Below are 23,900 nucleotides of genomic sequence, written 5' to 3'. Positions count from 1 at the left end.
ATGTAGTTCTGAAAACTAGTACCTCCGCAAATCCTGTTTTTTTTCTACTAAAGGTTGAAAGGACCCTTGTAATTCAGTCATTTATTCTGAACAGTATAAAATGGTAGTAGCCTGATATTTTTATTGGTCAGATTCTTTAACAGAGTATGTTTATGAAATGTAGGAAAGTCCAAAATGTTTCCATCCAAGGGCTGGATTTCACCTCAGTGTTGTTTACTTGCACAGTATCCTGCAGTCAACAGTCTTTCATGCCACTCAAGAGGTAGTGATTTATGAAGCATCAGATTTCACACTTGTATGAGCTCATATGTTCAAGACAAATAAGAAGTTATCACTCTAGATCTAAAGTGATTTATAGCCCTAAATTATTTTTTTAAATTAGATTAGCCTGAAAGTGCTGGTGCTTTACCTTATCTTTTACGACTGCTTTTACAATAAGCTTCTTCATCTAGTGATGAGACCAAAGGCAGGATCAGTCATACCTTGACAACTGTGTGTCAAAAATGTGTTAACTTGTTGTTAAAATTCCCTTGTGGTGTGATTCCTTCTCCTCCCATGTTTTGCATTTTGCTCCAGTGCATACATAACGCATAGAAAGCCTATGACTGAAGCCCTGGGATGTGGAACCCACGTGCCTGTACTTTATTCACATTTTTTATAATAGTGTCACATGGTGATAATGTGGCCCTCCCATTCCTAACAAACGGCCAGTCTGCTTTTCACTTAAAGGAGCTGCGGCCTTTACTCTGCCTTCTTACCCTTGGCTTGCAGGATAGCAGTAGTTAGTAAGATAGTTCAGGTTCAGAATAAAAGTCTTGGTTGCCAAGGTTATGTGGCTTGTTTTGGACTAACTACAGTTGGTTTACACCTAAGGAGGCGTTTGTTGCAAGTGATATTTTTGTTAATGATTTGCTTTTGTTCATGAGCTTTAGACCATCTTGGAGGAAGTTGTGTACCCACCAAGTGGAATGAGTATCTGCTGTGGGAGAGGGGTAAGGCAGCCTGATGAGCTCCTGTTCCCCTGTGTGTCTCCCACTGGGTTGGGTTTCTGCTTCACATCCAAGTGTTTCAGGGTTTTTGTTGGTGGTTTGTTTTGGTTTTTCTTTCCTCCTTCTACCTCATTTTAACTTATCTAAATCCAGACATTGCACTGAAAGATGTGCAATAATCTGGGGTCTCCTTTGACGACAGCTGTGTGTCTCATCCCAAAGCCATGCAAGGCTGTGTGTGCTCCTAGCCAGCTGCTGGCCCTGCCTTTATCCTCAAGGAGAATAGCAACACTTTACACAAAGAGACTGAAGTAAATATGTTTTCCCCTTACCATTTTTGAAGTTATGAATTTTTGTTTGCCACCTTGTCTTAATAATGCCTAATCTTACTGTTAGATGCACATACTATCTCTAAAGTGCCTCAAAATATGCATCTGAAACTATTTTTGAAGGGAGCACGATGGAAAAATCCAAAATACTTGGAAGTCAAGTATTTGCATTTGAAATATGTAATGATTTTGAATTTTGCGAAATTACCAAACCTATTCAATGTATGAAAAAGATAGATATTTAATCTAAGTTCTATTGGTTAACAATAAAATCAGAAGCAAAATTCATACTCAGATTTAATAATTCGTTTTGATATTAAAAATACAGTTTTATGTCTCTGCTTGTTTCACTAGGTGAACTCCCAGCCTCTGCAGTAAAAATGTCACATTTTTAATTGTAGGTGGTGTAGTTTCCCAGGTTCATGTGTGTGACTCTTGTTTACTGGCTAGAGTGCACTTTAGTGTCTGTCAACACAATAGAAAAAACCCAAGTTTCCTTAACAGAAGGTATCTTCCAGAATGGAGATACACACTTAAACCCTGCAGGAACAGAACAAACCAGCATGTTAACTCAAAAGCCGAAATAGAAATGATAATAATTAGGACTGGAATACTAATGATAAGAATGAGCATTTTAAACACTCTTTTGCTTAAAATATAATTTGATGTGGATTCAATAAAATGGCGACTAAAACACAGCAGTCTGTATGCAAAATGGAGCAAATAGATGGAATTTTGCTTCGGTAGCCTCAAATTTGCCAGTGATGTTGGGGGAAACAGAACTGGTTAAATGGCAGGGTTTAATTTGCAGAGAGCTTATTTTAGCATATGTACTTTTTTCAAAGAGGCTTTTACAATAATCCTTTATTATTCAGATATGATAAAATTCTATGGAATAATTGTGTTTAACTGTACAGTTGCTATCTATAGATAGTGATTTGAAATCTCTATTTAATTTCAATAAATTTGCAGGTCTCTTTTTCAGGTATTTTTAATGTCTCTCTTAAACAGCATTCAGGTTATGTGTATAAAAGTCCACAGGCCAAAGGTTTTGTAGTTTTATATTAATCAGGCTTTGTTTTAGAAGGAAAACATTCTCAAGTGACTTGTTAGATTGAAAGTAAAACAATTATGCCTGTCTTTTCTGTGAACTTCTTTTTCTAGCAGATTATAACTGTAGAAGATAATGGAAGTATTTGTAGAAATGTATTAGGCACCAAGCTTTCAGAAAAGCTCCTTTTCTGACATGCAGAACTCTTTGTCTCTTAATCCTGTGACGTTCTTTATATTCCCACAAAAAGCTGGATATAGTGTGGTTCCTGTTGCAGGAGTGCTGACAGTCTGGGTCCAGCTTGTGGGATAGTTGAGTGCTTTGAAAGCGGCTGCTATGGCCTCATTCTTTGAGAGGAGAGCATTGCTATCACTTGACTCTGGGAACTGTTCTAGAAGAGTGCCTTAAAAATGTCAGCTAAATCACAGCACTGACAGTCTGAGGCTCCTGAAAATGCTGTGAGTTTTATATGTGTGTAAACAAAGCAGGGGCTTGTGGCACGATTGGAGAACCTCATTTAACTGCAGAAGATGAGGCACCTTCTTATTGCATTCAAAGTGGTCGTGGCTTCTAAGCAATTTACCTGCTACTTAAAACCTTGCTGAATTTACTGGGAAAGGGGAAGTTGCAGATCTCTACAAAATAATTTTCTGCCTCAGTTATGGTTGGGCAAGGGCACAGGGTGCTCTTGCTGTAGCAGCTGCAGCATGACAGTGAAATGCAGCTCTTGGGGGTTAGGTGGTACAAGACAAAGGTGAATAGCTGTAGGAGGGAAATGGCTATGGGAGGGGAACAAAGAATTCAGAAGGATTGTGGAATGCATTCATGGTAACTTTAACACAGGTGGTTGAGGACTAGAAGAGAGGACGTGTTGTGCTGGACCTCACAATGAAGAACTGGTTGGAGATGTGAAGGTCAGGGGGAAGTCTTGCCTATAGTGACCATGAGATGGTGAAGTTGAGGATCCTGAGAGGAGAAGCAAGACAAAAACTGGGATTACAGCCCTAGACTTCAGGAGGGACAACTTTGGCCTGTTGGGCCGAAATCTACTTGAAAGAATCCTGTGGTATGGGATACACTCCTGCAATGAAGATGGGTCAAGACGAAGCTACCTTCACTTGCAGGAATGTATGTATTATCATAAACCTTCATATTAGGATTGCCAGGGAAGAAATACTTGTTTATATTTTGAATTTGCAGCAGACAGCATCTAGTCAGGAGGTAGGAATTCATTGTTGTGCAACTGTAGCTTTCAGACTTCTTTATTCAGCAATTCCTAATGGTGGTGACTTCCATCAGACTCTGTACTCGTTATTGGGAAGGCTTGATGCTGCCCCTTGTGACAATATCTCCAGGTGATCTTACAGAAAGTGGCTTGCTTGTTGCTGAGTGGTTGCTAATCTTTGACCTTCTGCATGCTAGTTTAAATATCTGGCTTTCATCTTACACTGCTTGTGTAGGATGTTTACTTATTTTAGGACCATACCACTGTGTTGCAGGGTTTTGCTTCAGGCCATATTTTGTTTCTTTTGCCTCCCAGTACTAATAAATTGCTCAGCAGCAATTCTCATTGATAGTATAAGGAAAAGGTATTTTTCAAGAGTGTTTTGGGGAGTGTTTTTCTAGAAGTTGCAGAGGAGTTGCTACTTCGGCATATTTTTGAGAATGATGGGAAGAACCTGGGGACATGCCAGCATTTAAATATAGGAAAATGAAGTTGTGCATTTAGATGAGTGTGGATACATGTGAGAGCACAGATGGTGGATGGCATGGTGAGAAAGGCCTATACAAAAACAGAGAGACACTTGATTTAAACAGATAAAATTCACAGGCTTTCCATGTACTGGCATTTCAGGGGTTGTGTCATGTGAGTGCAGCTCCTTAATTAGGGACCTCAAACACCATGTGGTGTATCAGTTAGCTAGGGAGGGAGTCTAGTATGTGTTTATCTTCGTGTAGTTCTTTAAGAGTTCATAAACTGGTTCGAGTAGCTTCTGTGTGTTCTCTGAACATATATTTGAATAATGTAATTCCTATTACATCTAAGCCTTTGGTTCAATACAACACTTCCAGGAGATGGGTTTTAAAAATTAACAGCTGTCATGTTCTGATCAGGCTCTTAAGAGACGTCTAATAAAGTTTAAATTGGAAGCCAGATTTGTAGCAACCTTGTTTAGGGGACCAGGCCTTGGAATAAAGGTTTACTGTTCACTGCAAATGAGAAGCATGATATTCCCTAAGAAAAGGGCACAGAAATATACAGTGTCACTTAAAATGCACAGTGGTGCATATTAACCTTTTTGCACTGATTCTTTGAGAGAAACTGTGGTAGCTTTAAACCCGTATCTTATCTGCTCTCTGTTTGATCTTCTCTTTCTCATGGTAAACAGAATAGCTTCAGACCTCTCCAGGCTCCATAACTGACAGCAAGTGAGGTTCCTGTTTAATGGATTGTTTAGAGCTTAATTTTCCTCCTGTTCTTCAGGGAATTGGTGTCTCTGAGAAAATAATTGCATGCTTGAGAACAGAAACTTTATTGCAGTGGTCCAACAACCTGAATACAATTGTGACACTATACAAGAAACTCCAAGCAAATGGCCCATTCAGAAACCTTATGTAACCATGGCAGGTTTGAGTTTCCAGCAGATTTGAGTTTGCCTTTTTGATTATCATCTGATGTGAGAGCAGGCTTAGAGTTTCAAGTTCACAAACCTATTCAGAGCAGCTCTTTTATTAGCTTGAACAGTATCTGCAGAGCTCTCGTCATCTTTGGCTTCACTAAAAGAAGCTATTTAAACTTAACCAACAAGCAGGGATTCTGGAACTATGAGCAGAGTATCATTTTGTTTTGATAAGGCTGTCTAATACTTTGGGCTCTATCTGGAGTTCTTAAATGACCCTATTTATCTCTTCTGCATCATGGAACCTTTAGTACTGTTCCATGCAACTTATTTTTTAAGACTTCAAATTACTTTTAACCCAGTTTAGCAACTCTGGCCCTGGGCATTCTTGCCACAGAGTCTGTCTGAAGCAGCAGATGTTAAATGTAAATTTTGGATTGTGTCAAATGTGTAACCTTTTTCCCTAATCTTGCTGTGTGTAGTTCAGCATAACAGAAAGGACAGAATGAAGTACTGACAGGTGAGAGAAGGTTAGGCTTGAAAAAGAGCAGGTAGTTTCTGTGTGTTTCAAGGGGAGGGCTGAGGTTTTGCAACTTTGGGGTCCTATTTGGATTTTCTTAAACTCTTCTAAAACCCCTTGAAAACAGGCTGGCCTTCTTCCATTTTCTTCTCATAGGCTGAAGATTTTTCTGTTGCTTGTGGGATCCACTGTAGTTATTATGCCATGTCCTTTTCCTCCCAGACTAGTGGATCTTTGCTCTATGCTCTTCTTCTAGTGACTGTAGGTTGTGGCTCTTGTCTCACACATGTGAAATTTCACACGGTAATGTAGAGCTGAATGTGCTCAGTAGCTTTGGGAGAAGTTTTGATAGAATTCATTCTGCTTCAGAAGTTTTTCTCAGTGACCCTCACACTTAAAATGCTTAAGTATTTTCATTAATTTCAGCTCTAGGTATTATTTATGCACAGGTTGCAGAGCTGTACCTTGGAATTTCCTTCATTAGTTCTGGAGATTGTAAGTTTTTCTTCTTTTGAGATACATCTGTCCATTTCCATCTTGTCTGAGAGAATACTGACCTCTATCATGTGAGATTCTCTTAAGAAAAAAGTGGAGACCAGGTCTTATTCCTCTGTATTGTGTTGTCTTCCTGTTAAAGTCTGTATTTTAGAGAAAGCAGTATATTTTCTTTTGCATTAAATCTCCTGTAGGATGTGGTGGTCCATCTTCTGCTGTACATAAACTCTTGGGCTTTTTGTTTCTTTAAGAATGGGAAGATACTTTTGTGTTAATGACTCACTGGTATATCTAGGCTGATTAAAGTAGATGATTTGTGCTGGATTCCTAGGTGTCAGTTTAGGATGGGATCAGTGAAGTCTGAGATGTATGGATAGATACTATTGAACTATGTGACTTCTAATGCTGTTTTCTGGTTTTATTCCAGGAATGTACTCCAGAGAATCTGGAACTGAAAAAGAAGATTTTTGGTCAGTTGGATCTTATTGTGGATGACAATGTCATCTTGAGCAGCTCGACCTCTTGTCTCTTACCCAGCAAATTGTTCACTGGCCTTAAACATGTTAAGCAGTGCATTGTGTCACATCCTGTAAGTATGATGGCATGTTTCCTTTCTGTGTAAACTGCATCCCAAAGTCCTTCCTGCAGACTGAAAAATTCAGAAGGATATTTGGGGCTCTTGTGTGCCATTGTTAGTGTGCAGGGCCAACTTCTAAAAAAAGCTGTAGTTTGGTTGTTCTGCAAGCAGCAGCACTAATTACAAAATTGAGAGGATGTAGCATGTTGCATACTGTTGGCTCAAGATATGTTCTGTGTGAGCTGTTGTGCTCACATTGTTGTGTGTTTCTCAAGCTACTGGCTTGTAGGAATTCTTCGTTATGGATACAAACTCATAACTTCGTTATTTTCTTGTGTTATTGTTAGTCTTTTCTAGTATCCTTTTTTAGCTTCTGTTGGGTAACAGAAAGAATCCAAACACTGAGCTGCATGTGCTTGTCAGGCTATATTGATAAAAGATGGGAAATTTAGACTCCAGTTTCTTCAGACTTGTGATGCAGAAGCAGTATTCCTTAATTCCTGAAAGAGGATAAGGAATGATGGAATGGAACAAACTGGACTTGGAGCTGAATTTGCATGCTTCATGACCAACTGGGATAGGGCAATGATGCAAAAATGGAATGACTAGAGGTTGCAGCAGAACCTCAAAATCGTCAAAGGCACTTGTGAGCTTCTGTAGAGGTCTGTTTGGAACTGCCAGACAGCAGTTTATCACATCTCTCCTCAGCATGGAAGAGCATTTTATATTGATCATCACTGGGATTCTTACTTGCTCCTGTTTTCCACTCTTTAAGAAGCTAATGAATTTGTTAACTTAATGTTAGTCTGGTGGTCAGCTGATCAGTTAAGAGAATTGTTGTCATGAAGAAAGGTGCTGCCCTGATCTTTGCAGTTTGGTAACGACATGATGTCTCTCCAGGGCATCCCCCAGTGTGTAAAGTAAATGTCAATTCCCTGGGCATGCTCAAGAGTGCAGAAATACAGCATTACTTTACTGTAGGGTCTCTACAGCTACTTGTAGCCTAATACTGTAGTATCAAAGCATATGATCAGTGCCTTTCTGACACCTCTCCACCACCACCATCGTGCCTTAGGGTGCTGGGTGGCAAGGGGAACAAAAGGCGGAACAAATGGCTTGCTTTGGTTTGTTTCTGTATAGTAAGTTTTCAATCCCTTTTAATATAAAAAAATCAAATTTCAAAATATCTATCTGTGCCTAGAGCTAGCCTTTCTCCAGTCTAAAATTCAGTAGTTCCTTATCTTTTATTTCTAGTGCAAGAGAAGACATAATGTCTCTTTAACATTTCTATATTAAGATTTATTATTACGATTTTTTTTTAACCAGTTCATGGCTGCTTGTTTGTCAATCTCTGATTTTACTGTACTCTTTCTTAGTGTTTTCCCAAACTGGTCTGTACCAGTAGCTTTTGTTTAGTCTGAACTGCAGTTTTTGTAGGAGCCACTCCTGAAAACAGGTTTTATCAGATCTGGAAAGATAGTTAGTCTCTGCATAAACATTTTCTATGTTTCTGTTGTAAGAATATGAATTTTGTCAAAGCAAATGCTCTGGAGTACCTTAAAATGTCTAATTGTTCCGAAATGTCTTTGCAGTCCAAATGAGACTGTTCCCTTAGTAATCTCAGCTTCACTCAGCTGTACTGAAGAAAGCTGTAAACCAGTGTACTTTTCCAGGGCCTTTCTGCATCTGCATTGGGAAACATGCTTGCTTTGTAGTAGTTGTTGGGCTTTTTCTTTTCATTTTGTTTTATTTTTTACTAAGGTCTTGAACACAATAGTAGGATTTGATAGCTGCAGGAAGCAAAGAGCTCTGCAAGACACTGAAAACAAGTGTAGAATTTGATATACCAGAAAAATTAAGAGCTAAAGTTGTAGAGTCTCTGGCACAGGTGAGGATGTTGAGTTTAAATGAAATTAAGTGCCCAGAGGGCAGAAGCAGCTTATCCCTTTGCTTAACATGGTTCAGTAATTAGAAAAAAAAAGAAAAATCCCACAGCACAGCTGTATGATAGAAATGCACACCATACTTACATCACAATACAAAACGGGTACAGCTGTTCTCTGAAAGCCGTTTCAGGCAGTGGATCAGTAGAGGTCTGCTGCAGGGTTGTTCTCTTCTCATGTACTGTATATGCCTGCTAGGCCACACAACTGGAAATATGGAGCTAGAGGAGACTGTGAGGTTGAGTGAAGTCCCCTGTTGTACAGGAAACCCTGCAATCAAGTAACTTTAAAACTGCATTAAATTATCTCAGATTTTTTTAAACTCCATTACTCCTGTTAGAAATGATTTGTGTCTCTAATTTTTGTTCCCATCTTATTATGGGTCCATTAAAATCAATATTTATGTTTATTGACAGCTTTTGTATAACTTAATTATTTTTGGTGTTTTCTTTGTCATCTCCTTTCTTAGCTGTCACTTTGTTACACTAAGGTGACCTTCTGTTCCCTGAAAAGTATGTCTCATTTTTAGAAACTTTGCCCCATTCCCTATTTCATCTATGTTCTATCACTTTCAGTTTTTACCAGTATCTATTATCTCACTCCTGAAAAATTGTCTCCCTGTGTCTCCTCAGTGTGCTCATGAACACACCCATATGCTCCCTGTGCCAAGTTCATGAAATTGAATACTTCAATAAGATCACTGTCAACACTGATCTTCGAAGAAGTTTTTAATAGCCTTAGTCTCTCTGAACAATTAACTTGTTCTCTTTCTGATTGGAGCCAGTGATATACTTTAGGGTTAGCAAAGCCTCAGAGAATGTCTTGGTGTTTGCAGTGTTTTGGGTCTTGCTCAATTGCCTGGCACCACTGGATGGTGTCCATCCACCACACTGTTCTCAGCATTGGTGGTGGCACTGCCAAAGATACTGATGTGGAGATGCACTATGCTGGGACACAAGGCCCTCTAACAGGAATGAAATGTGTTGCATCAGTAGTTGGAGCAGATGCCAGACCCTGCAGGAAAGGGAACCATGTAAATACTGAAAAGAAAGAACAGGCAGGGAGGAAAGGCTTGCATATTCCTGTGACTAAATCCTGTACTTGCATTTACAGGAGCACAGTTAAGAGTAGTTGACTGTAAGGGAGCATGAAAGAACCAGTACTTAATTACCATATTTTAAATATCAGTGTTATTCCTGGTAGTAATTTATTATATGTTAGCTCCTTCTATTGCCTGGAACTAGATGGAGAGCTGAATTTACCACCTATAAGAGTACAGCTGAAAGACTGCTACTTTGGAAAGAGCATGCATGCAGCGTTACTGTCTGTAACACTATGACCTGAAGAACTTTCAGCTGTTTCCAGGATGTCTTTTATGATTTTTTGTTTTTCACTTCAAAAATACATAACACAAAAGTCTTGACTTGATGAGAAATTATATTTGGGAAGCACCAGGGAGAGGTAATTTATTTTTTGCTAAGTACAATGTTTGAAGATAACCTGTTCTGCAACATTTTCAAAGTATGTTTTATGTGATATCTGTTACTGTATTTAGCATGTATTTACTGGCTTAGCTGGGTCAGTAGCTGCTTATCTGTTAAGTGTTGCATCTTACAGGTGGTATTTAGCAACTTTTGTTATAAAGTTCCTGACTGTCTAAAAGTAAGTGCCTTGCTTAATTTGGAAAGGCAGGTGGTGACCATATGTCTTAGAACAACAAGCAGCCTGAATATTGAGAAAACAGTTCCTCAGGTCAGAATAAAGTCTTGTAGCATTGTTTGAGTGCTGTCATCTCTGGTGCAGCTCCATGAATTTTGTTGGGGTTAAACAGAGTTTGATTTAGCGCAAGTTTAATTATTTCTTTTAATTTGAATTAATGCACCAGCTTTTATTGGATTGAAGTCTTTCAAAGGCTGAATGTCAGGCTTGCTGTGTTCACTGGAAATTATCCAAGCTAGTGCCAGCTATTGAGATGCTTTATATTAACTTGTTCTGTTGGTGGCTGATGTTCTTCTTTTGTGTTTCTTCTTGAGGTAAATCCACCTTACTTTGTGCCATTGGTTGAAATTGTTCCTCATCCAGAAACAGATCCTTCTACGACAGAGAGAACCTATGCCCTGATGAAGAAGATTGGTCAGTCTCCTGTCAAACTAAACAGAGAAATCGAGGGGTTTGTTCTCAATCGGCTACAGTATGCAGTGATCAGTGAAGCTTGGAGACTCGTGGGTGTACGTATATCCTTTTTTTTCAGATGTGATAAGCGAGATTGTATATTTTTAAACATCCTTTAAATTTGTGTCATCTTTGTTCAGCTGTCCCTTAAGAACATAAAATGTGTATTTAAATGAAAACTAAGCCCAGTAAGACATGATGTCAGTTATAAAAAGCAAGGACTGACAAAAACAAGGTGGTACACGATGGTAAAAATTATTCTTTATCCTGCTTTGTTTTTTCAGAATGCTGTTATTTTCACGATAATCAAAAGAATAATTTTAAAAGCACAGGAATCAAAAGACCAATTTTTCTTTTTGTAGGCTTCTTATAATTTCCTGTTTGGTTTTTTTCTAGTGTTTTTGGCCTACTGTACAGTGGTCATGAAAATATTTTAAATGGTTTTCTCTTTGGCCTTTCAGGAACTGCACTCATAGGTTTAACTGTTACTTGATACTTGTAGGTAAAGACAGATTTCTCCTCCTCCTGCCCATTCAGACTTCTAGCTGAGAATAATTTGTTTGTGTGCCTTCAGCTTTTCCCACAGTTAGCTGTTCTGTGCTGAAAAGTCTGGTCTTTCATCAGCAGGAGCTAAGTTATGAGTCTGTTGCTATTGTCTTGAGAAGAGTTTCAACTGGGTTTTAATAGGACTTACTTTTTTGTTGTGGAGTGTTTTGATTTTTCAAGCTGTTTAAAACCACCATGCACACAAATAGAGGTACAGATCTTAAAACTAAGGGAATATTACTGTAAACAAAGTGACTCTTTACAAATAAGTGTTTGAACATAGTTGCAGAACTAACTTTGCTTACCTGTAGCTTTCACTAGCAATATAATACAATAATATAAAGGAAGTGGTGAATAGCAATAAGTAGAACAGTGTTGTGACAGTTTTAAACACATTTTAATCGTGTTTAAAATGGCTTCTGTTTTTAAACTTTTAATACAGAGTCTGAAGCTTATGGTAAGAAAAACACCTTCAGAAAGCTGTAGTCATGTTGGAAAATATAGGATAGAAAAGACAGTAACATACAATCACAGAATAGTTTCAATCTTTGGAGATCATCTATCCCACCCCTGTACTACAGCAGGTTGCACAGGATCATGAGGAGAATAGTAATTCTTATTGGGCAGCCTGTTTCAGTGCTTTGTCACCCTCACAGTAAAGATTTTTTTCTTCCTATTCAGATGTAACTTTCTGAGTTTATAGTTTGTGCCTGTTACCCCTTGTCCTGTTTCTGGGCACCACCGACAAATCTGGCCCTATCCAAATTAGCCTCTAAATTATTTTTGAAACCATAAGAACACTGGTGAAAAAATATCTTTGAGAATAAAAATGTAAAAACAACTACTAAAAATTGTGAGCGAGGAAGGTTAAGTTAATGAGGAAAAAGGTAGCTCAACTGCAACATGCATTATTAAAAGAGGTTCCCACAGTGTAACCTTTCCTTGAAAGGAAGAGATCTGATATAAAGTCAGTCATGCTAAGAAAAAGATTTTTAAGAAGGTAAGGGTAAATGAATAATACAGACTGTGGAGGAGAAACTGAACTTACCCAAGGATCACAAAACTGAAATATGAAGTTGATTAAATACTAATTTAAGCACCTTCTTATACACTATCTAGCATAATACTGCAAAAAAATGGAAGTTAGCACACCTTACCTCTTTTATAAGAATTCAAGGAGTTGTTGGGAAACTATGGACCAGTCACCCTTGGTGAGCACAGGCATTCAGCTAATGCCTCAAAAATCTAACAGGATTCTTTCACATCTCTGAGAGCATAAACTCAATGGTGGAAGCCACTGCCATAGTAATTTACACTGCTAAAATTTGAATGGATCCAGGGATCATTTAGACACATTCATGTTGGACTGTGTAGAAGAAACCTCCAGCTTCAGTCTCAAAGACTGGACTGCTGGGAGCTTAGGCAGTGTATAACATATTCCTGAAAGTATCATTCTCTGTTTGGTCTTGCTTGGAAGGAATTTAAGAACACTTCATGGGCTGCTGTTAGAAAGGAAGTAGTGAGCAAACCTTTAGTATAAACCTGTTGTATGGATGCTTTTATGGCAGTGGTGGTGATGTGAATAGTAATAAAATAGTGCTTGAAGGATTGCCAGATAAAGAAAGCTGCTTTTGTTGTAAATCAAAATTTCCAAGTTGTTCTGTTCTTGTATAATTTTATTGCATTTCAGCCAAATACACATTTAAACAGTAACAACTTTGGTGGCCGAATTTCCACTCCAGAAGCCTGAACAATAGCAGCTGTCAAAGGTGTGTAGTTTTCAGCTGTGTGACTTCAGGCTGCAGAGCCTTTGATGGAGGAGAATCACTGCAGATAGGTGAGAACTGCAGGCCTGGGGCAGTTTGTGTGTTTCTATTGTTGTGCTGCCAACTTAGTAATTTTTATTGCAAGTCATGTTCTTTTGGTATATTCCACTTTCCAAATGGTGAAGCATAATTCTTGCTTCTGATAGTAAAGTCACTTTCCAGTTCTTAATGTTGAAAGCATCAATCTCCCCAACTCTCAGTCTTTTAGAGACTCCTAAAAATCAAGTTTTACTCACATTGGTAATATCTTGAATGTTTTCATTACTCTGAGAAGCACTGTTGTGTTGTTTTGTTGGGGTTTTTTGTTGATTGGTTGGGTTTTTTTGTTTGTTTGTTTATTTTTTTTTCAGTCAGTTGAGCTTATTTCATTAAAGAAACTAGTGGAAGTTTCTCCAGTAGACCTTCTAATGTCCTGTTAAAGTCATTGGTGTTAGGACAGACATGCAGTACAGCTGTACTCACAGCATTTATCTTGAAAACTTTATAATAAATAGGCTGAGTAGCTTGGAGAATATGTTGTAGTTCCCAAATCTATCTGGGAAACAGATAACCTGCCAGTCTTTTTGTCTTTTCTTTAGCAGTGCTGTGTTGGGATGGATGAAACATGGGCGAGGAATCGTGATGGGAGAAAGGCTCTGATACAGAGCATGGAAGTAAAGATGTGGCTGTGTAGAAAGAAATATAATAAAGATATCTACTTACTGAATGTTATGTGAGGCTCACTGACTTCTGCCATGTGAGTCCAAGAGTAGGACACACTTTTAACACAGACAGAAATCTGAGGTAAAGCTCTGCCAGCACATTGGGTGCAGGCTCAAGACTCCACATGGTGCTCAAATTGCATATGGTGTGGACGCTGGAGCACAGAGAGAACCATAATTCAGGGCAAAGAGATTAAAATAGCAATGAGAAACCTGAGTATTGGGTTACAGTTTGTCTTTGCCAAAGGTGCTGGGGTTCCCAGCTGCACACACAGGGAGGCTGGGATTTTACAGCTGGGAACACGAGTGCTATGAATGCAGGACTGGACTGAATGTGAGAGTGGGAAGTGTGATGGTAAAGTGGTAAAAAATTAATAGGCTTTCAAGTTGAGATCTGATTTGGAGGACAGTAGGAGAAAGAAAACTCATTTAGAGATGTACAGTTGAATGCTGGGAGCTTTACTTATGTGGATAACTAGGAATGTAGATTACAGAATGCAGAAGTTCAGCTTTACAAGAACATAGAAGCGAAGACCATGGATTAATTTATGGGTCTGAAAGATGTAATTTGAACAAGTGCTTTTCTTTGAGGCAAGAGGGCTACAAAGACATGTTTTATTTTGGGTCTGAGTTGGGTTTTTTGTGACAAGAGGTAGTTTCAAAGATTGCTTTGACTTGCGAGTCATAAACATTTGGGCAGGGGAAGTGTTTGTGGCAGGAAATTTTTGTATCAGTTATCTCTATCTTCTCCTGCCCCACATTTATTCCATGGTAAAGCACATAATGGAAGCACTCCTGTCTGTCTCTTTAAGGTCATGTATCTGAGAACTTTCTGTAGGACCTCATAGCCTATCTGAGACTGGCATTCACGTAGGTTTCTTATTTATGTATTCAATTGTTAGGGCTCTGGTAGAAACGTTGTGAAGCTGATAATGATGAGAGTAAAAGTACTGTGCGATGTTGAGGTTGAAGATCCTTATTCCTCTCTTATCAACCCTAAATTTTTATATTACCAGTTTGGAACCATTAGAATAACCTTTAGCCAGTAATAGGAAAAATATCTGAACTGCTTTCTTTGTTATTATCTGTTACCATTTATTTACTTTATCACATCTCCCTTGGCAGTGATCACTGGTGTATCTGATTTGGTTTGTAACTCTTGGAGCAGAAGCTTACTGCATTTATTTGTGTGGGAAGCACACAAATGTAGACATCATTACTTTTGTGCTTTTACCCGTACCAGTATGTTTTAGAGTAGTTTAGGATTATGTTGCAAAGGGTATTAATTAAATAGCTTGACTTTATCTTGTTCTGAAGGTAAAATGTTGGTTAACATAATCCAGAAAATAACAACCAATCAGTTTCATCAACACTTCAGTTCAGAAGTCTCAAGCCTTACTCTGAGTAGCTATGATTGTCATTTAACTGTGGATCACTCCGTGAAATCTTCCTTTTTTGAAATATTTTCCTATGCATCACCTGGAATTTGCAAGGAGGTTATAAAATACAGCAATGGAGATAGCAAGTGGAGCATGACAGTTTTTTAACCTTGATATAATTTAGGAGTTTCAGCTGCTTTTAGGAACATGTTAAAACTTTTACAGTATGGATTGTGTAAGTCCTCTACTTATCTCTGTATAAGATTTTAATGTCTTAATGCGGTCTTTTTTCTTTAAAAGAGGATTTTCTTTTATGTTGTAGTCATTGTAAAACATGAGAAGAATGGGCAGCTCTTCAAGTTTTGTTAATCTTTTGGAACATAAAGTCATGGTTTGGCTATGTGTCCATTTTAGTTTGTTTTTGTGGCAATCAGGTGCACTGGCTTCAATCATTAATTTATGTGCATCTCCTTTCTTGAGTGACTAGCTTAGCAGACTTTAAATGCTGGCAAGACTTTTAAAGTCCAAATTCCATACTATTAATTATATTACAGTGTTATTCAGAGGACTTTTCCAAAAGATTGAAGATAAGGTATAGAATTAAGCATTTAGTTACAGTGCCTCATAAAAGGGGGAATATCATAAAAACAAAGTTTAAAGGGACAGGAAGAAAAATCGTGTTGATACAAAGTGTTTCTTACAGAGTGAGATGAGTGAGGGTGACATGGAAGTAAGAAGATAAAGGCCAACAAAGCAAGGAGGTGTGAAGTGTGTAGGACAACAAGTTTCTTAAACATTATGAAATAGAAAGACATAGAGGGATATAGGAGAAAAGTCATATGCTCAAAAAGACAGGACTGGAAAAAGATCTCATCAGGGTGTGGATGGAAGGGACTTGATTGAAGTGATAGTGAAGAGGAGGGTGTAATAAATAGTGCTGAGACAGACTGCATATATTAGTGGCAATCAGAAAACAAAAAAAGAAAACTGGATTTGGGAAATACAGACGAAGTGGCAGATTTGGAAACAGAAAGAATGTGGTCCAGGAGGCAGTGAAGTCCAAAATAGCTCTATAACAGACCAGAGTGAGTAGGAGAACAGGGTGAATTGGTGGAATCAGAAAAAGGAAGATTGTCATGTGGTTTGGCCATTACATTTGATATGATTACAAACCAAGTCTGTGACAGAAGTTGTGATGTGAGTGTGACTCAGAGATGGAAAGAAAGACTGCTGATTAAAACCAAGCAGGTTGGGTCAGAGCCTAATGCTGGAGACTGCAGAACCACCACAGGTTTCTGGAAATGTGAAAAATGTCCCTGCATAGGGAGGAGCACTAATAAAGTACCAGGGGCTCAGTAGGATAATCCTGTGGTATCACTGGAGGTAAAATCTCTAGGGAAATGAGATTGTGATATATAAATGTTGTCATAAGAAGTGTGGAGGATTCTGAGATAGTCTAGATTTTGCAATTTGACTGCCATTGGGATCACTGAGGATTTTGCTGGAATTTATTTTAACTCTTAATTTTGTAGCTCTCAGAGCTTCTAGTGAACTCTTAACATGCTTCCTCTTCCCTCTGACAAGTGCTGGAGGCAGAAGTTTACCAGAAGGGTACTCCAGGATGAAAAATCCCCTTGGGAAGATTCACACCTACACTTAGTGAAACCGGATAGGTGCTCTTTCTTGTTTAGTTCTTAGCATAAACTCCAGTCTTTGTTGAAGACACCTTGCTAACCTTGCAGCCTGGTGAATCATTCCACCAACTTATGATCTCCTTATCATAAAGGGGAGGAGAATTATTCCCTAGGATAGGAAGGTCTAACTTGTTTATCATTTGTATGCTCTTAATTTATGAAGAGAAGAAGTAAAAAGCTTTTCTTTAGGAGGGTCTTTTCGACAGGAAGAAGCTGAGCTTATTTGTATAGAGCACTGTATCCCTCAGCTGAAGGGATCTGTCATGGCTTCCTTCTGGTAGCAACAATTTTTGCCTTTTAGCAGCTGTAAACATCGAATTGCAGCTATAGTCATAAGGCCAAGAGCAAAGCACTCATCTTGTAATTCTGAGGGCACCAGGTCTACAAATATCAGAATAATAGCTGAGGACTAGGGTATTCAAAGAAAGTAAGTTATTAATTTGGAAATTAATTTGCAATGATTCTGAAGTGCCTCAAGAGTCTGTTAACTCTTTTAACATTATGTTTACAGTTTTTAACTGCTGCTGTGGTTCAAATGCTTGTCTGGAATTTGTGGTTAGTCTTTTGTCCACAAATCCATGTCAAACGGGTGGGGGCAGGGGGGGACCACTCATCAAGCACAGCTTTACCAGCACAACTCATTGTTTGGATGAAGCACTCCCAACAGAAGAACACTTTTGTTGAATTTGCTGATGTTGTTCAGAGAAGTTGTGTTGCCATGTCAGGGGAAAATGCTTTAACAGAAACTGTATTTATGCAGAGCTTTCTATCTGCCTCTAGATGAGTTGCTTTACCATGTCTATGCTTTAATTTGAAGAAAATAATGCTTTCTTATCCCTGCCATTTTATGGCTAATTGTTAGGAGAACTGTGTTCCATATATGGTACATAGATCTTAATAATTATGTCAGTGCTTTCAAGGTAGAGTTCTACAACAGGGATTCAAACAGGCTTAGTTTTGATAGAACAATGCCTACTAACAGGTTGAGTCTTGAGGTTGTCTTATAAAAAGTCTCAGTTTAAGCCTGAGATTATGAAACTCGATGTCTGTGGCCATCTGTAGAAGTTATGTTGATTTGTGGCTTTTAAGTTTCTTTTAAAGTAGAAGTAGATGATGTAAATGATGGACACAGGAAGACACTGTGGGTGAGATTCAGCTCATTTAAGATGGGATATCGAAAATGTAGACAGTGATATCTAACCTTCTTACTCATCTTTCAATCAGTGAGGAGAACTAGGTCCTTCTAGGACACAGCTCATCTTACCTACTCTAGATGCCTGCTTTAGGATGCTGATTTCCTTTTCCTCCCTGGTGATTATAAATAGAGTCTAGATGTCTAGCTCAGATGTCAATGTCTGCTACAGATCAGAAGAGCTGTCCGTGCCCGTAACTCTAGCCCATGACTGTGTGATACAAAGGGGCATTCAGACAAGGCCCTGCAAGAGAGAAATTTAAAAGAAAATTATGTGGTTTTGTCCAAGCAGATGAGTAAATGAGTATGAGTATTCTGAAGCTTAAAGGGGCTTGTTAAGGAAGAGGCGCTGAGTAGGCCAAGCACCTCAGAGTAGGGTGAAAAGATAATTAGAAGCAGTTCAGCATCTCTTCCACCTTCCTACCCAGAAAGAAATGTTTTCATGTCTCTGAGAATAAAGAGGACGAATTCTTGAAACCAAGCTTTATCTGATGAAAGTGGTTAGAACAAGTCTTCATTAATTCATATCTTTCTGGTAGGTGGAAAAATACCTCATGTAATAAATAGTGTTCTTCTCAAGTAAATCTGTCCAGGTAAAGAGCTGTGAATAATTTTTTACAAGCCTTTTTGTGCTTGCCTCAACCTGATGAAGGCATTGGCTTTCTTGTAAGTGCTACATGTGGGTGGAATAGCAATGCTCAACTTTTAACACGAGAAATGCTTCATTTTGCTTGCTCTATATCCTGCCAGCTCTTGAGATGTGAGGCTGGCAGTGAACTCGAGAACCCTGGGCAGGTTGAGGCTGGGAATGCTGAATGTTTGGTGAGTTTTGTGGGAGGGAGTGGCAACTGCATTGCCTGCATGTTTGGACCCAGCCTTTTTTGCAGGTGGCCTCAGGAGCAGTACCCACTGGTGCACGACCATTCTGCTAACTGGGACTCTGTCCAAAAATCTAGAACTAAGAGAATATGAAGGGAGATGTAACATTTAGCCAAAATTCCAAATTTAAAAGGGTTGGTATGGTACTTGGATTTGATATAAACTCTTTTGGCCATGTGCTATTAAGAGTGTTGTGCTTGCTTTCTTCTCCAATTCTCTGTTTCTGGGTCTATGAAGTACAGTCCTAGAGATATGAGTGACTGCTTATGCTCTACCACAGGAAGGTTTGCACAATAGATGGACATTTCTGGCAAACAGAAGTGTTTTCCTCTTTGCAATCTTTTAACTGCTATTTCTAGCCTTAGTTTTTATTGCTTGTCTAAATTTTTTAATTGTATACAAAAACTGGGAAATTTTGCATTGAAAGCAAACATTCACCAGTCTTTCTTCCTGTTGTATTTTGCTGCTTAGGAAGGAGTAATATCTCCTACTGATCTAGACCTTGTGATGTCTGATGGATTGGGGATGAGATACGCATTTATTGGACCTCTGGAAACCATGCATCTTAATGCAGAAGGTAGGTAGTGTAAAATGTTATAAATATGAAGAAAAGGCTTCCTTTGCACAAGACTCTGGAAATGTTATGTAACAAACAGGTTAGGATTGCTGCAACTATAACTTGTCTCTTTTTTTAATGTGATGATAAGGAAAACTTATTTAAAATGTGAAGTTAATGGAAGGAAATGGATATTGATTATCCTGTTACAAATGATCAAATGGAAGATGACAAGCTATTAAAACAGTAACTGTGTAATAAATTTTTTCCAATATTCATCCCATCATACTTTGATAACATTGCTGTAGCCATAGTGCAGAACTGTCTGTCAGGTAAAACTATTGAAAAAGTTTAGCTGATAATCCAGTGTTAACGAAGATCACTTTCCATAGGTGAGTACCCCCCTGCTGCTGAATTTATAGCAAAGCTATGGTGTAAATATCCCTAAACCTGCTGTGCTTTAAGCTTATTTCCCGAATGAAATAAAACTGCTTTTGTCAGCAAAATCCTGTGCATTCAAAGCTGACTTGACAAAGCAGTCAAGTAACAGTTTGACAACTGTCATGCATCATTAATGCACATTTTTAGATGTTTTTAGAATAGTATATGTGAATCCCAGGTAAATAAAAAGTGAATTGCATAAAATGAAATAAAAATTATGGATCAGCATCACAAAGCTTTGAGCAAAGATGTTAACAAGGACAAAAACTTAAAAATTAAGATGAACTAAATACTAGCTTTCTATTATGGGCTGTGTCTTTATTTTGCTTTTTGTGTGGCCCCTGACATGGTAGGCTCCTGCTCTGCTGCTGGGTCTTTTAGGGAATGCTGCAGTACACTTGTGTACTGAACCACTTCCACAGCAGCACCTTGTCAGCTGGTTCAGTAACTTGGATTATGAGAAGTATTGCTTCACTTCTGCACTTGCAGGACTCTCTGAGTCTAGAGCTGCTCCTGCTGATGTGCTCCCAGAGTGATTCAGGCTCTTGCTCTCATCAGAGACAGTTTAAATCAAAATTGCTGATGTCAGGACATGTGATGACTTATGTTCATAGTTCCATGCCAATGCCAACTTCTGTTTGGTTGCCCAGTATTGCTTCACATAATGTGGAATAATATGGACCTCCTCTTCATTGCCAAAGATTTGCTTGACTAACCTGATCTCTTTCTAAAGCAAGATGATCTGCTTAGTGGATGACGAAAATCTACCTGAATTTTAGTAAAGCCTTTGACAGCATTTTCCACAGCATTCTCCAGGAGAAACTGGGTAAAAGACTAGCTGGGCCCAGAGAGTGGTGGGCAATGGAATTACATTCAGCTGGGGGCTGGTCACTAGTGGTGTCTCCCAGGGTTCAGTGTTGGGCCCAGTCCTGTTTATTATGTTCATTGATCTGGATGAAGGGATCAAGTGTGCCTTAGTAAATTTGGGGATGACACCAAGTTGGGTGGGAGTGTTGATTTGCTGGAGGACAGGAAGGCACTGCAGAGGGATCTGGACAGGTTGGATTGATGGGTCAAGACCAATAGGATGAGGTTCCACAAGGCCAAGTGCTGGGTCCTGCACTGGGGTCACAACAACCCCAGGCAGTGCTGCAGGTTGGGGGCAGTGTCTGGAAAGCTGCCTGGCAGAAAAGGACCTCGGGGTACTGGCAAACAGCAGCTGAACATGATGCAGGGTGTGCCCAGGTGGTCAAGAAGGCCAATGGCATCCTGGCCTGGCTCAGCAATGGTGTGGCCAGCAGGAGCAGGGCAGTGACCGTCCCCCTGTACTGGGCACTGCTGAGGCCACAGCTCCAATCCTGTGTTCAGTTCTGGGCCCCTCCCTGCAAGAAAGACATGGAGGGGCTGGAGCGTGTCCAGAGAAGGGAACGGAGCTGGGGAAGGGTCTGGAGCACAAGTGCTGTGAGGAGCAGCTGAGGGAGCTGGGGGTGTTTGGTCTGGAGAAAAGGAGGCTCAGGGGAGACCTCATCACTCTACAGCTGCCTGAAAGGAGGGGGCAGCCTGGTGGGTATTAGGCTCTTCTAGGTAACAAGTGATAGGACAAGAGGAAATGGCATAAAGTTGCACCAGGGAAAGTTTAGATTGGATATTAGGAAAAAATTCTTCATAGAAGGGGTTGTTAAGCATTGGAACAGGCTGCCCAGGGAAGTGATTGTGTCACCATCCCTGGAGGTGGACATGTGGATGTGGCAGTCAGGGACATGGTTTGTAGGTGAGCTTGGCAGTGCTGAGTTAATAGTTGGACTTGATCTGAGAAGTCTTTTCCAACCTAAGTGACTTTATGATTCTATGACAACCTTCTCTTACGCATTGTACTAATACTGTCTTTTTTTATTAGTAGAAGGAAGTGGAGGTAGATACAAGAAATTGCCTCTATCCTTTTCATTAGCCTACCAGCTTCACAGCAGCTGCTCTTTTTGACAGCTATATTAATTGCCCACAGTCTTAAACTCTTTGTTAATCAGTGAGGAAGGATGAAGGAAGCATGTGAGAGAAAATAGTGTTATTTGTGGGAGAGTCCCTTTTGTTTTCTTTTCTTTTGTTTGTTTTGTTAGGGTAATGTGACATTGTTGTTTGGATTTAAATAAATTGATTCCAATTATTTTTTCTGAGATCAGTGTTTCTTCTTTCCCTGTGGGATGCATACATCAAGATCCTCCTATGAGCTTCCTGTGGGCTAATGTCACTTTTTGCCTCTGTTAGTTCTTAGAGCCTTTCCTCCATATTCATAAATGATCCTATCAAACCTATTATCTAGGCCACTTTAGGTTACCATTTAATCAATGCATGAATATTAGGAATGCTGGCTATGTGGCAGTGAGCCAACAGCCTTGAACATGGAATAAAATGACAGTGTCAAGTCATTAAAAGGAGCAAAGACAGCAACAACAGTTTGAGGACCGAATTGCAACAGACAAGAAGGAAACTGCTTTGGGGAGGAAAGCAGCATACTCAAATTGCATAATAATATAAAGTTGATTGTCGATTTCAGTATAAAATTAATATTGATATCTGTTTCAGATTTTGAGTTTGTCCTTGTGTGATTTCACATGCCAGCATCACAACAAATGCCGTTAAGTCTTTTACAAGGAAGATCAGTAGACTTCACTACAGTCAGTTTGCCTGTTTAATATTGTGGGATTATGTTAGCAGACACAACATCCCACCTGTACATGTCCTGGGCAATCTGTGAATACAGTGAAGATGGTCCAGACTCAGTGAGATTGTATCTCCTAATCACTTGTTTCTTGAGAAATCTCATTTCTTGGTTATATTTAAGCCCTTGCAAGTAATCATCTGTAGAAGCAGAGGCTAGATGATCATATCCTGTGTTTTACAGGTTTGCAGCAAAAGTTCTTCATATATATTTCACAACTGGCTTAGATCATTTATTTTATTAATAGATTATTTAGTGAGCTGTAATTGGAACTTGATCTAAACTGCCAGTATTAGCAGAAGAGCTGGATGGGGGGAGGTTGAAAGATCTTCGTTGCTGTTTTCTGTCCCACATTTATATAAATACCATTCCAGGATTGTATTCTACCTGTCACTCACTGAAGTATTCATACATAGGTACATATTCATACATACTGAGGTATTAATAATATTCATCTATAGATAGAGTTATGTGGAAATTGGGGCTGATGTATGATCCCCATAAAATAAGTACACATATCCAGTAAGCTAGAAATGAGTCTTCATGATCCAAATTGTGTTTCTCTTACAGAAAGTGGGAATACTTGCTCATCATAGAAGTACCTGCCAGGTGAATTGTTTTGGATGATAGGAGCAGAATGATTGTGCTGTGTGAAAAGCACAAAATACAAAAAGGAGAGTGGAGAATCATAAGTCCTAGTTCAAAGGGAGGAAATTTTACTTGTTTTGTTGGGCAAGACATAGCCAAGTGTAGTTTCTAAGAATTACTCTAAACAGATATGCTGGCTGTTCAAGAGCAGAGATTATTTCCATTGCTGTGGCCACTTCCTCAGTGCTACTGAAGGGAACCGACCAAGCTTTAGCCCAGTTCAGGAGCTTTTGTACTGCAAGCTGGTCAGCAGGTGTGAGCACCTCTAAGGTAGTAGTATGTAAGAAAAGGAAGATTGCCTTCTTTTCTGTCCAGTCTATGTGTTATGTTTTAGGATAATAAAAGATCTCAACCCAATTCAGGATACTTGTAAGAGGGTGCTACTGAGATGAAGTATCACAGTGGTATATAATCGTACAAACCCTTTTAATTTTCATACACCCACCATGTATTTCATACATGTTTACATGGATTCAATTCCCTTCCTAATAGGCAGTTTATAGCCCTTCTAGAACTGCTGTTTGCCTGTGTGGAGCTGCAGGTCTTTTCTGTATGAAAGAGTTTATATGCCATAAGTCAAGATACGAATTTTTCAGAATACTGGCTTCTGTGCACCAGTTTCCTT

At 39.1% G+C, this 23,900-nt stretch overlaps 1 protein-coding gene across 1 annotated transcript in view; it reads left to right on the top strand.

Annotated features, from left to right (window-relative positions):
• The window catches only part of CRYL1 (crystallin lambda 1), a 50,994-nt gene that overhangs the window by 15,284 nt on the left and 11,810 nt on the right, over window positions 1-23,900 (top strand). Inside the window, exons 4-6 of the mRNA XM_014877648.2 lie at window positions 6,433-6,594; window positions 10,559-10,753; window positions 19,386-19,491. Coding sequence (XP_014733134.1) covers window positions 6,433-6,594; window positions 10,559-10,753; window positions 19,386-19,491 — 463 coding nt within the window. The remainder of the gene's footprint in view (window positions 1-6,432; window positions 6,595-10,558; window positions 10,754-19,385; window positions 19,492-23,900) is intronic.

This window comes from Sturnus vulgaris, chromosome 2, assembly GCF_052056855.1.
Source record: "Sturnus vulgaris isolate bStuVul1 chromosome 2, bStuVul1.hap1, whole genome shotgun sequence".
In the NCBI taxonomy this organism is placed as follows: domain Eukaryota; kingdom Metazoa; phylum Chordata; class Aves; order Passeriformes; family Sturnidae; genus Sturnus; species Sturnus vulgaris.
This window is presented reverse-complemented; position numbering and strand designations above follow the sequence as displayed.